The sequence below is a fragment of the Mizuhopecten yessoensis genome, unplaced genomic scaffold (assembly GCF_002113885.1).
Source record: "Mizuhopecten yessoensis strain PY_sf001 unplaced genomic scaffold, ASM211388v2 scaffold11185, whole genome shotgun sequence".
Taxonomy (NCBI): Eukaryota; Metazoa; Mollusca; class Bivalvia; order Pectinida; family Pectinidae; genus Mizuhopecten; species Mizuhopecten yessoensis.
In genome coordinates this window covers 983,669-999,166 of record NW_018408922.1, presented here as the reverse complement: position 1 = coordinate 999,166, position 15,498 = coordinate 983,669, and the positions used below count along the sequence as shown (strand labels likewise).

The 15,498-nt window shown below is 35.1% G+C and overlaps 1 protein-coding gene across 3 annotated transcripts in view; it reads left to right on the top strand.

Annotated features, from left to right (window-relative positions):
* Nucleotides 1-15,498, top strand: part of LOC110440618 (receptor-type tyrosine-protein phosphatase mu-like) — a 34,629-nt gene that overhangs the window by 995 nt on the left and 18,136 nt on the right. For all 3 annotated transcript variants that reach the window (XM_021483777.1, XM_021483778.1, XM_021483776.1), the window contains exons 2-5: nt 3,465-3,698; nt 4,073-4,318; nt 14,056-14,154; nt 14,831-14,929. In XM_021483777.1, the coding sequence (XP_021339452.1) occupies nt 3,465-3,698; nt 4,073-4,318; nt 14,056-14,154; nt 14,831-14,929 (678 nt within the window). The remainder of the gene's footprint in view (nt 1-3,464; nt 3,699-4,072; nt 4,319-14,055; nt 14,155-14,830; nt 14,930-15,498) is intronic.

Here is a 15,498-nt window from a genome sequence, read left to right as displayed (position 1 = left end):
TTTTACATCTCTAGTATAACTGAAGCACTTGGATTTTTGATCCCGAAAAAGGTGAATATAACACATTTAATAATGTAACAAAAAAAGCGCATGGACCCATTTTTGTTGCTGTCTTAGAGAGAGAAACACATTTTCTTTTGATTCATTATTTTATTTTATTTTATCAAGCGTTTAATCTACAAAAATTGGTGAAAAAATTATTATTTTTTCATTAACAAATAGGGGTAAGAAATTTTACTTAGATAATTTTATTAAAAAAGGCTATATTTAGCAATTCTGCAAACATTCATACATCTGATAACACACTTGGAAGATATTTTATTAAAATTATTCTGCAAATGGCCAAAACTAAAATAATCACCTAAAATCACATATTACGTTAAATTGGTATTTGACCGTTCAGGATTCACACAACTAAATCATTTACTACATGTAATTACCTAACCTTTTAGCTAATAACTTTAATATTTGAAGTACAAAACTAGTGACAACTGTCTAGGTTCATAAATACATACCTTGCAAAAGCTACAGAATGGCTTTTTTGGTAGGTTTAGTGGCATATTGGAGGCGTCACAGCGGCAAGAAGTTGAGAACCGGAAGTTTACAAGCAAAACCGGTGACCCAAAACAGGAACGCTTCCAGAAATTTTGTCCCTGTGCAAAACCGCACACAGACATGGAAATATATCAAAAGTATATATTTTTCAAAAGTAAAATACCTGAACATTTCATTTATCTAAATATCTGTGATCAGTTTCTTATTAAACTCCTTCAGTGGCCCAGTAATTAGCCGGAACTTATTTCAGATAGGAACTACAAACGTATGAAACACTTGCTGATTGGATGATTTAGTTGTGTAAGTCCTTAATAGCATAAAAACGAAATCCGGATAACTTTTGTTTTGTTTTTTGCATTTTTTATTTTCTGTATACTAAAACTCCTTTTTCAAAAAATGCATATAAGAACAAAAATGTTTAATTCAGGATTTTTTTCACTTCTTAGAGATATACATCCTTAAAAGTCAGGTAATATGAAATTTGAATCAGATGAGAAATCCTGTAGGTATTTCTTTGTCAATTTTTCTTTCACAAAACCCGAATAAGTCGAGGTATAATATAATCGAGTATTGTATAAAATGTTCGATTTATTTTATAATAGGCTCACATACATATTAACGGTTCATCCATACATATAAATAAAATAGCGTGCAACAGAAGCAGTTTCATGAAGAAAAAACTAATATTTCCGTCGCCATCGTCATCATCAGCAACAGTAGTAGCACGATTATTATATCTTTAGGGTTTATGTATCACGATTAGCTTCGGAGGAAAAAAGAATCGTGTTTCCATATTTAAATGTGCCGAAAAAATCAAACACACTAACACAATGGTAGAGATGATCAGCTTGACGCGCCATTGTTGTCGTTCCAGGGTAAGAGAATAATAGAATAGTACATGGGTCTGTTCCTTGGACAGGGATATCTCAACCCGAGTGTAAGAGTTTGGCTGGCCAGCCGAACTCTTACACGAGAGTTAAGATATACCTGTGTATGGAACAGACCCATGTTTTAAATTTTTCTCACATACATACAAATAAACAAATTCCAGTCGAAATAAACATCGATCTTATTCCTCCGGGAAACCCCGAAGCCCTAGGGTTGAGACGGATGATTCCCCATTCACAACATCTTTTGGTGGTTTTGGCGGAAATAAAGTTGGAACGGATGTTTCTGTGAATTCCCCTTCAAAATGATCCGAACAAACTCACGTGTTGTCATTTACAATTAGATTAGCTCGAACATTGCGCAGACGCCGTATCCATTGTTGTTTTATGTGACTCCTACTTTCTGCCATTGGAAGCATATGCAAGGTAACTTTTTTCCCCTCTTCAGTTAGAGTAGCTGATGTATTGGAACATCCTGGTACACAACAGTATTTACGTCCCATCTACAAAATATTGTAACATGATTTATTGACTGTACATGTAGGAAAAAAGCGCTTTTTTATTTATTTCAGGTTATGCCCAATGTTATAAAGTTCGTGATTTGTGGGTAGCTTGCCAAACAACTTTTTACTTTTGGTACAAAATGACTTTTGAAATCCTGTATTTCTAAAAATGATAATTCACACAAGAAAGAAGAATTGCAGTTTCGTTTGATGTAAGAACATGCTTCTCGTATCATTTTTTGTCTATCATAAATCACAACATAGCTGAAAAATGTCTATCATCGGCATGAGTGACATTTCATAACGCCATCGCGTCAATAATCCCATGGTTTTTTGCCGATATTAGATTTCTCTTTAACATAAATGACAATCGTCTTTTGTCAACAAAGGTAAACGTCTATCGAGATGCCATCTGTAGTTTATCGAAGATTTTATTTCCCATGTACAGTATACGATTTAAACGCCTCAGGTAATCTTCATTGATTTTGATGAGCGATAAGTAAATACCGGAATGGTTACGAAAATCCATCCGGGATTGCGATAGCGGAACTGTGCCATCGTATGAAATCACGGAAACAATAAAATGACGTCACGTCGACAATCCATTATTATGACGTCATAGAGCGTGTCCGCTGTCTTTCCCTACCCCGTGTAAGATAGAGTTATCTTTTCCCTAGCAACAACGGGATCACCCTGTAAAGTATGTGAGAAATACATTTCCTTAAAGTTTAGATACAAGACTATAATTGTAACATTGGCAAACTTTTTTGTTTATTAAAGTGAATGGTCAAAGGTCATCGTTAGTGATAATGTGTATTTACGATATCACGAAAGATGACGCAGCAACACCATGTTATCTGAGAAACGTTTCCTGCTTTGGATGATGTTAATTTTTTAGAACGAACTCGGACGTGCAGTTCAGATAGATCCTATATCAAATGATAAAGATTTAGAGTTTTTCATAGTTAGTTTTCATTTCACAAAACCCAAATAAGGCGAGTTCCAATTTCCGTGGATTTTACAAACTATTGGATTCATTTTCTCTGAACACGTACACATATAAAGGTTCACTATAATAGTAATCCTTTTTCAATACACATTCACACAAAATAATCAGTATCGTGAAAAGAACCATTATATATTTTCGTCGTGGGTAGCAGCATCGTTATCCTCATGCGTGTCGAACGCATCAATTTTGATTAAATTGGCAACTGATGGTAACTGCATTATATGCCAAATAATTTGTTTATTTCAAAATATTTTATTTTTAATTAATATAATTCTAAGGAATTTGGACAACAGGCAAAACATATACAAGCCTTCTCCTTGAAGACAAGTCATCACAGTTGATATGTTATCAGTAATGATGGCCGTCTTCTGTCTATTATATTTGTGAAAAATTGATCTCATATTATATACATATTATATTGACCAAATGTCACACTTATTACGAAAGACCTTTGTTATGGCTATGTCTGATTTATGCTTACTTATCACTGGATACTATTGTTTGTTTCAGAAATTGTCTCTCGAAAAAAACCAACACACCAAAGCAGTACTTATAAATTCGAAGGAACGGTTTTACATTTATCTGGAAATGCCGTCGATGGTAACACAAATCAAGAACTGGGCAACAATTCATGTACGTACCAGGCCGTAGGACGCAAAGAAGTATGGTGGAGAGTGGACCTAGAGAGAGAAGTCACCATAGACAAGGTGGAAATATATTACAGAGATGAAGGTTACCAATGGAGTAAGTATGTTTATCATGGTAATGTGTATTACAACAATGAAGTAGTAGGAAAGGATATGCATACAATTTACCTTGGTTTAATGATTCGTTTTCTTTGTCTTACTCTAAATACATTGTCTATGGGTAAATCGTTAAAAACACGGTCAATGATAAATGCACTTAAAATCACTGACGTCCCGCATATGATCCTATTGATTTTGTAATTATGTTGTCTAGTTAAGATTTGTTTTAAACAGCGTTTTTAAAATGATCAACTTCACGATTTCAATATAACTAGATAATACTATAATAGATATGTGTGTATTAAAACATTGATTAAGCTGAAGTCTTGTCCTATTTTATGAAAAGAAATCATTTGATTTACATCATTGTAGCTGGATGGAAAAATCGATTCGCCGGCTACGAGGTGTACCTTTCAAATACAACCGATAGACTTACAGGAGAGCGATGTTTCATTGATGAATCAGAGAGTGTCGACCAAATTATAAGTCATGTTAACCACCCAGAATGTAATGGAACAGCGCAGTATGTGACTATATACAACCACAGAGAATCACCTAAGAGGCACGATTGGTACTTCAAAGACGCCCTCCTAGAACTGTGTGAAGTACAGGTGTATGGTAAGTTACTTGTTAAAAATATTAGAAATGATAATATACTCTTTAAACGATGATTCAATAGCTGATTTGATTATTAAATGGACAAATGCTCTTGCTAATTTGGGAATACTGCTGACATTAATGATAACAAACACGAACAACTTATCATGTATAAGGTCATAAACATACTGGTGTTACATGTATCTTATTTCTGTGTAACATGTATCTAATCTCTGTGTTACATGTATCTAAATTTTGTGTTACATGTATCTTATGTCTGTGTGACATGTATTTCTGTGTTACATGTATCTTATTTCTGTGTTACATGTATCTTATTTCTGTGTTACATGTATCTTATTTCTGTGTTTCATGTATCTAATCTCTGTGTTATATGCATCTTATTTCTGTGTAACATGTTTCTAATCTCTGTGTTACATGTGTCTTATTTCTGTGTTACATGCATCTTATTTCTGTGTCACGTGTATCTTATTTCTGTGTTACGTGTATCTTATTTCTGTGTGACATGTATCTTATTTCTGTGTAACATGTATCTTATGTCTGTGTGACATGTATCTTATTTCTGCTTCACATGTATCTTATTTCTGTGTTACATGTATCTTATTTCTGTGGAGATAATAAAACAATACTATTACTGAGAGTCCTTTATCACACAAGAACACAGCATAATACTATTACTTATTTCTGTGTTACGTGTATCTTATTTCTGTGTTACATGTATCTTATTTCTGTGTTACATGTATCTTATTTCTGTGGAAATAATAAAACAATACTATTACTGAGAGTCCTGTATCACACAAGAACACAGCATAATACTATTACTGACAGCCCTGTATCACACTAGACGTCAACATATTAGTATTACTGACAGTCCTGTATTACACAAGAACACAGCACATTACTATTACTGACAGCCCTGTATCACACAAGATCACATCATAATACTATTACTGAGAGTCCTTTATCACACAAGAACACAGCATAACACTATTACTGACAGTACAAAACTATTACTGACAGTCCTGAATCACACTAGACGTCAACATATTACTATTACTGACAGTACAAAACTATAACTGACAGTCTTGTATCACCCTAGAACACAGAACAAAACTATTACTGACAGTGCTGTATAAAACAAGATTTCAGCACAATACCATTACCGACAGTCATGTATCACACAAGAACACAGCATAACACTATTACTGACAGGCCTGTATCACACAAGATCACATCATAATACTATTACTGAGAGTCCTTTATCACACAAGAACACAGCACATTACTATTACTGACACTCCTGTATCACGCAAGAACACAGCATAACACTATTACTGACAGTCCTGTATCGTCATGTATAACACTAGATTTCAGCAAAATACTATCACTGACAGTCCTGTATAACACAAGAGCACATCATAATACTATTACTAACAGTCCTGTATCACGCTAGAACACAGATCAAGACTATTACTGACAGTCATGTCTCACACTAGACGTCAACATATTACTATTACTGACACTCCTGTATCACACTATAACACAGTACAAAACTATAACTGACAGTCTTGTAACACACTAGAACACAGTACAAAACTATTACTGACAGTACAAAACTATAACTGACAGTCTTGTAACACACTAGAACACAGTACGAAACTATTACTGACAGTCATGTATCACACTAGATATCAACATATTACTATTACTGACAGTCCTGTATCACACTAGAACACAGTACAAAACTATAACTGACAGTCTTGTATCACACTAGAACACAGATCAATACTATTACTGACAGTCCTGTATCAAACAAGATTTCAGCACAATACTATTACCGACAGTCATGTATCACACTAGATTTCAGCACAATACTATCACTGACATCCTGTATCAAACTAAAACTGAACATAATACTATTACTGACAGTCATGTATCACACTAGATTTCATCACAATACTATTACCGACAGTCATGTATCACACTAGATTTCAGCACAATACTATTACTGATTACTGACAGTCCTGTATCACACTAGAACACAGCATAATACTACTACGGACAGCCCTGTATCACACTAGAACACAGCATAATACTACTACGGACAGCCCTGTATCACACTAGAACACAGCATAATACTACTACGGACAGCCCTGTATCACACTAGAACACAGCATAATACTATTACTGACAGTCCTTATCACACTAGAAAACAGCATAATACTATTACTGACAGTCCTGTATCACACAAGAACACAGAACAATACTATTACTGTCAGTCCTGTATCACACTAGAACACAGCATAATACTACTACGGACAGCCCTGTATCACACTAGAACACAGCATAATACTATTACTGACAGCCCTGTATCACACAAGAACACAGCATTAAACTATTACTGACAGTCCTGTATCATACAAGATTTCAGCACAATACTATTATCGACATTCATGTATCACACCAGATTTCAGCACAATACTATCACTGACATCCTGTATCAAACTAGAACTCAGCACAATCCTATAACCGACAGTCATGTATCACACTAGATTTCAGGACAATCCTATCACTGACATCCTGTATCAAACTAAAACTGAACATAATACTATTACTGACAGTCATGTATCACACTAGATTTCAGCACAATACTATTACCGACAGTCATGTATCACACTAGATTTCAGCACAATACTATCACTGATTACTGACAGTCCTGTATCACACTAGAACACGGGACAAAACTATTACTGACAGTCCTGTATCACACTAGAACACAGTACAAAACTATAACTGACAGTCTTGTATCACACTAGAACACAGATCAATACTATTACTGACAGTCCTGTATCAAACAAGATTTCAGCACAGTACTATTATCGACATTCATGTATCACACTAGATTTCAGCACAATACTATTACTGATTACTGACAGTCCTGTATCACACTAGAACACGGAACAAAACTATTACTGACAGTCCTGTATCACACTAGAACACAGTACAAAACTATTACTGACAGTCCTGTATCACGCTAGAACACAGATCAATACTATTACTGACAGTCCTGTATCAAACAAGATTTCAGCACAATACTATTATCGACATTCATGTATCACACTAGATTTCAGCACAATACTATCACTGATTACTGACAGTCCTGTATCACACTAGAACACGGTACAAAACTATTACTGACAGTCCTGTATCACACTAGAACACGGTACAAAACTATTACTGACAGTCCTGTATCACGCTAGAACAAAGATCAATACTATTACTGACAGTCCTGTATCAAACAAGATTTCAGCACAATACTATTATCGACATTCATGTATCACACTAGATTTCAGCACAATACTATCACTGACAGTTTTGTGTCAAACTAGCACTCTGAACAATACTATTACTGACAGTCTTGTATCAGGATATAACTCAGCACAATACTATCACTGACAGCCCTGTGTCACACTTGAACTCAGCACATTACTATCACGGACAGCCCTGTGTCACACTTGAACTCAGCACAATACTATGAGTGACAGCCCTGTGTCACACTAGAACTCATTACTATGTTATATCTGTCAGTCCTGTATCACACTAAAACTCAGCACAATACTATCACTGACAGTCCTGTATCAAACAAGATTTCAGCACAATACTATTACCGACAGTCATCTATCACACCAGATTTCAGGACAATACTATCACTGACATCCTGTATCAAACTAGAACTCTGCACAATACTATTACTGACATCCTGTATCAAACTAGAACTCTGCACAATACTATTACTGACATCCTGTATCAAACTAGAACTCAACATAATGCTATTATTGACACAGTACAAAACTATAACTGACAGTCGTGTATCACACTAGAACACAGATCAATACTGTTACCGACAGTCCTGTATCAAACAAGATCTCAGCACAATACTATTACCGACATTCATGTGTCACACTAGATTTCAGCACAATACTATCTCTGTCATCCTGTATCAAACTAGATCTCAACATAATCCTATTACTGACAGTCATGTATCACACTAGATTTCAGGACAATACTATCACTGACATCCTGTATCAAACTAGAACTAAACATAATACTATTACTCACAGTCCTGTATCACACTAGATTTCAGCACAATACTATTACCGACATTCATGTATCGCACTAGATTTCAGCACAATACTATCACTGACATCCTGTATCAAACTAGAACTAAACATAATACTACTACTGACAGTCCTGTATCACACTAGATTTCAGCACAATAATATTCCCGACAGTCATGTATCACACTAGATTTCAGGACAATACTATCACTGACATCCTGTATCAAACTAGAACTAAACATAATACTACTACTGACAGTCCTGTATCACACTAGATTTCAGCACAATAATATTCCCGACAGTCATGTATCACACTAGATTTCAGGACAATACTATCACTGACATCCTGTATCAAACTAGAACTACTGACATCCTGTATCAAACTAGAACTCTGCACAATACTATTACTGACATCCTGTATCTGACAGTTTTGTGTCAAACTAGCACTCTGAACAATACTATTACTGACAGCCCCTGTATCACACTAGATTTCAGCACAATAATATTCCCGACAGTCATGTATCACACTAGATTTCAGCACAATAATATTCCCGACAGTCATGTATCACACTAGATTTCAGGACAATACTATCACTGACATCCTGTATCAAACTAGAACTACTGACATCCTGTATCAAACTAGAACTCTGCACAATACTATTACTGACATCCTGTATCAACCTAGAACTCAGCACAATACTATAACCGACAGTCATGTATCACACTAGATTTCAGGACAATACTATCACTGACATCCTGTATCAAACTAGAACTCTGCACAATACTATTACTGACATCCTGTATCTGACAGTTTTGTGTCAAACTAGCACTCTGAACAATACTATTACTGACAGCCCCTGTATCACACTAGATTTCAGCACAATACTATCACTGACATCCTGTATCAAACTAGAACTAAACATAATACTATTACTGACAGTCCTGTATCACACTAGAACACAGATCAATACTATTACCGACAGTCCTGTATCAAACAAGATTTCAGCACAATACTATTACCGACATTCATGTATCACACTAGATTTCAGCACAATACTATCACTGACATCCTGTATCAAACTAGAACTAAACATAATACTACTACTGACAGTCCTGTATCACACTAGATTTCAGCACAATACTATTACCGACAGTCATGTATCACACTAGATTTCAGGACAATACTATCACTGACATCCTGTATCAAACTAGAACTCTGCACAATACTATTACTGACATCCTGTATCAAACTAGAACTCAGCATAATACTATAACCAACAGTCATGTATCACACTAGATTTCAGCACAATACTATCACTGACATCCTGTATCAAACTAGAACTCAACATAATACTATTACTGACAGCCCCTGTATCACACTAGATTTCAGCACAATACTATTACCGACAGTCATGTATCACACTAGATTTCAGGACAATACTATCACTGACATCCTGTATCAAACTAGAACTCAGCACAATACTATTACTGACATCCTGTATCAAACTAGAACTCAGCACAATACTATAACCGACAGTCATGTATCACACTAGATTTCAGCACAATACTATCACTGACATCCTGTATCAAACTAGAACTCAACATAATACTATTACTGACAGTCATGTATCACACTAGATTTCAGCACAATACTATTACCGACAGTCATGTATCACACTAGATTTCAGGACAATACTATCACTGACATCCTGTATCAAACTAGAACTCAGCACAATACTATTACTGACATCCTGTATCAAACTAGAACTCAGCACAATACTATAACCGACAGTCATGTATCACACTAGATTTCAGCACAATACTATCACTGACATCCTGTATCAAACTAGAACTCAACATAATACTATTACTGACAGTCATGTATCACACTAGATTTCAGCACAATACTATTACCGACAGTCATGTATCACACTAGATTTCAGGACAATACTATCACTGACATCCTGTATCAAACTAGAACTCAGCACAATACTATTACTGACATCCTGTATCAAACTAGAACTCAGCACAATACTATAACCGACAGTCATGTATCACACTAGATTTCAGCACAATACTATCACTGACAGTTTTGTGTCAAACTAGCACTCTGAACAATACTATTACTGACAGCCCCTGTATCACACAAGAACACAGCATAATACTATTACTGACAGTCCTGTATCACACAAGAACACAGCATAATACTATTACTGACAGCCCTGTATCACACTAGAACACAGCATAATACTATCACTGCAAGCCCTGTATCACACAAGAACACAGCATTAAACTATTACTGACAGTCCTGTATCATACAAGGACTCAGCATAATAATTACTGACAGCCCTGTATCACACTAGAACACAGCATAATACTATTACTGACAGCCCTGTTTCGGGGTATACCTCATCACACTACTGTACCTGTGAGTCCTGTATCACACTAGAACTCATCAATATAGTTCACCTGTCAGTCCTGTATCAAGTTAGAAATCATCACTATACTGTACCTGTGAGTCCTGTATCACACTAGAACTCATCACTGTACTGTACCTGTGAGTCCTGTATCACAAAACTCAGCACAATACTATCACTGACAGTCCTGTATCAAACTAGAACTCATCAATACACTATACCTGTCAGTCCTGTATCATAATAGAACTCATCACTGTACTGTACCTGTGAGTCCTCTATCACACTAGAACTCATAACTATACTGTACCTGTGAGATTCATGTATCACACTAGATTTCAAGACAATACTATCACTGACAGTCCTGTATCACACAAGAACTCATCACTATACTGTAGTCCTGTATCACACTAGAACTCATCACTATACTGTACCTGTCAGTCCTGTATCACACAAGAACTCATCACTATACTGTACCTGTGAGTCCTGTATCACACTAGAACTCATCACTATACTGTACCTGTGAGTCCTGTATCACACAAGAACTCATCACACTACTGTACCTGTGAGTCCTGTATCACACTAGAACTCATCACTATACTGTACCTGTCAGTCCTGTATCATACTAGAACTCATCAATATAGTTCACCTGTCAGTCCTGTATCATACTAGAACTCATCACTGTACTGTACCTGTGAGTCCTGTATCATACTAGAACTCATCACTATACTGTACCTGTGAGTCCTGTATCACACTAGAACTCATCACTATACTGTACCTGTCAGTCCTGTATCATACTAGAACTCATCACTATACTGTACCTGTGAGTCCTGTATCACACAAGAACTCATCACACTACTGTACCTTTGAGTCCTGTATCACACAAGAACTCATCAATATAGTTCACCTGTCAGTCCTGTATCAAGTTAGAAATCATCACTATGCTATAATTGTCACTCCTGTACACACTAGAACTCATCACCATATTTACCTGTTAGACCTATACTAACCTGGAACTTATCATTATAACATATATTTCAGTTCTGTTTTACACTTAAAGCTATCCCTTTTTTAAACCTGTTGGTCCTGTTCAACTTTTGAACCCATGCATGTTTTATTGATATTACTTATAATAAACACATTAAAAGATAAAAGATAATAAATGTTTAACCATTATCCTATACACGGTTTACGTTTACAATTTAGGAGTTTATAATTAACTGATCATTGATTAGAGATATATTATTGTTCATATTAATAGCATTACTGAATTAAAATTTATTATAGATGCAAAAGCATAACAAAACTCTACATAAAGGGGGCATCTTAGCTGATATCTCAAATTATATTGACACAGCTAAATAAGCATAGGTAATGCGCACTGTTCTAATATCTAGGTAACACATTTAACTAACTTCCCTTTACTTGAAGTGAGATTCGTCGGCTTGGTATAAATGATAAATGCTAAGTTTTTCTTTGACACAAACAATAAATGAAAACGTATTTTGCGAGATTTCGAAAACGTCTGTTTTCTTTGTAATTTTGCAGTCTTTGCCTGACAAAAAGTAAAATACGTTTTCGAAAGTTCGCAAAAAAGGTTTGACTTACTATTTGTATTCAAAACAAAGCATTTAATATTCCCTTACATTTTACAAATCATCTGTAATTAGATTTTGCGTAGGCAGATATAGCAGCGAAACCCTACCTATATAAACTGAAACGAGCAGCATTTAAGGGACGAAGAACAACGACCAGGAGGAAATGGAAGCAAAAAACAAATATGATAAACAAACACCACCTCGGCATGGGCTTGTTATTAATGTTTTTAAATCCAAAGATACATATTTCGCAGCAATAAACGAACTTAGGTTTATCATATCTATTCTACAACATGGAAATATAATTTAAAGTACTATTGTGACCAGTTTAGTGTGTATAAGAACATATTACCTTAATTGTCCAATTATTTTAATGATGTCATTCTTTTGTACGGTCAAAGGTATGCCAAGTGGTGTCCCATTTTCATTATAGCAATAAGTCGAGCACAGCAGATGTTATTTTTTATGCAAAATGCATCACATTTTCTATTCCAGACAGTTTAGCATAAGCGCATGTGGAAACGATTATGTATGCACTTTCATACGTGTTTCCTCTCTCTCTCGAAAGTCTATCCGCCCCAGACAAGTCTTATTTGTACTCACATATATTTTTGTCGAATAACGCATACTTCGTAATCAATGTAGTTACATCACCGACGTTGTAAAATAGCGAATAAAAGACAGAGGATATTATTGTTTTAAGAAAGACAGTTACCGTGAAGAATTAGAAAGAAGCTTGATTTTGTTTTGAGTAAGATCGTTAAAAAATGAAGTGAAATTGATGATAAACATTCGTAAAAAGGTATGTCTTTAATTAGGTGTTTTTTTCTTTGTTTTGTTTTTTATCCTTTCTTTGTTGATAAGTACTCGCATGCTGACACACAAATTTCATCCTATTTCTGAATGGCTAGGTAAGCATCATATGCCTGTGTAGATATGCTCCGCCAATTTATAAGTTCTTATTATTATTAATTTTTCGAAAGACAATAGCTTTTTGTTCATTAAATTGTATACCACGAATTAGTCTGTCTCTACTTCACTCTGCAGTCAGCAAATTAAATGTATTGCAAAATCACAATATCCTTCAACGAATTATCACTCTGTCCGCCAATGACTGCTGTCCATTCCAAACCCTAACGTATGGTATTATAATATGATATTCATTATACCGTGTATTTATGCATAAAGACCAGTTTTTAATCAATTAGATAGTAGGAGTTTTCGCGAACATCTGATTGAATTATCTTTTAAATATATATATTTTGAAAAAGAAAATGTATATCATTGTAGCAAAGGTAAGATAATTTAATTAGAAATGTGTATTACATTGTATAGCATCTATCAGGCTGAATACTCGTCATTTCGCCTGTCTAATTACAACATTAAAACAATGTATCTATTTAAAATATGTGTAGTCTTTTAATGTCTAGACTGAAATGAGATCTGGGAAATTAGAACAAGTTTTAACCAAGACCGTCTCACGTGAAATGTTTATCTATTTACGGACATATTTTCCGTAATACACTTTAACCTTTGGTTTAAATATCAAGTGTTTACACAGATTAACGCTGTCGTTACCGGGTTATAACGTACTGTTCATGGTTTTACAGGATGTGAAGCTGGGAAATACGGAAATAGAAATTGTGACGAAACCTGTTCCTCGAACTGTCCAGGCAGTGTGTGTCATCCAAGCTCAGGAAATTGTCTATGTATGTTCGACAAGGCATTTACAGTCATTTTAAAGTTGTTCTAATTTTCTTATCTACCTGATATTCGAAAATAATTTACATATAATGATGTAGATAACTACGGTATAAAAACCATATACGATGATAATCTATACTTAACGTTTATTATGCCCAACTGAGCTATTCGAATAAATCGTTCACGATTGCAAGTCGAAATGTATACACATATAATTATACAATCTAAGGGCATCCTTTATATGTCTGAGACGTGTGTACGTCCTTCTTCACCAGCTTCATCAACGGAAATGCTTTTCTAATTCGTTTGAGATGTAACAAGTGATGCCCGAATTATGATTGTTAATGACGTAAATGACCCCGACTGACCCGTCATGAAACTTTGAATATTCCTGACGTCACAAATCAACGGCAGAGACCTAGGATTTACAGAAACGCACAAAAACATCTTAAAATCGTCGGTTCTTTTGTTAATTTTAGCTGATAGGAATAAGAATGAGAGTAACCCTACTATACTCCGTGTTTCCAGTAAAACTCAATTTTCTAGAGTATAATCACGATCTCTACGCCTTAACTCTCAAAAAATACAGTAGGGTTATCCAATAATTATGACTTCATAAATAACACATGTATGATATCAGTTGTAAGAAATATATACTTTTTTGGTTTTATTCCATTAAAGACTGCGGGGACAACACATATACCAGACCATCGGAAACATCATGCCGGCCTTGTCCAGAATCTTGTGCTGGCCCATGTGATACTTACGGAAACTGTAATGGTAAGTTCACGATTACATACTGGTTTATCAATAATGCATTTCTATTTTGTTCTGACAATCAGGTTAAATGTCTGTTCAGTTGACCACGATGAATAAAGAAGACATCAATTTGTCATTCATAGACAAACATCTCTGCTATAATGAATATATATATATATGTATGTATTACCGAGGTCAAGTAATAGGTACTGAACAAGGTTATAGAAAACTTAATTTGGAACAGCCTTGTGCAATTGCAATAAAATTGTTTTGAAGCGACGGTAGATTACGTGGCGGTTTTTAGTACATTTACTAAGATATTACTATACCAAAACAATTGATAAGATTTCTGAAAGTAATTTTTTCCAGAAAATAGTAGAACATGGTAGAATATTGCATTGAGTATCCTATTTAAAATTGTGTGACGTCATTAGAACCTGGTGTCAAATAGTACAGTACCACTTCCTGCACTTTTTTGTGCAGCAATAGTTTCGTCACTCAGCCAATCAACCCGGCACATGTATTACCCACTCAACATTGCGTAACCCCCTCAACCACCTTAACAATTATATCCCCTTCCATGAACCCTT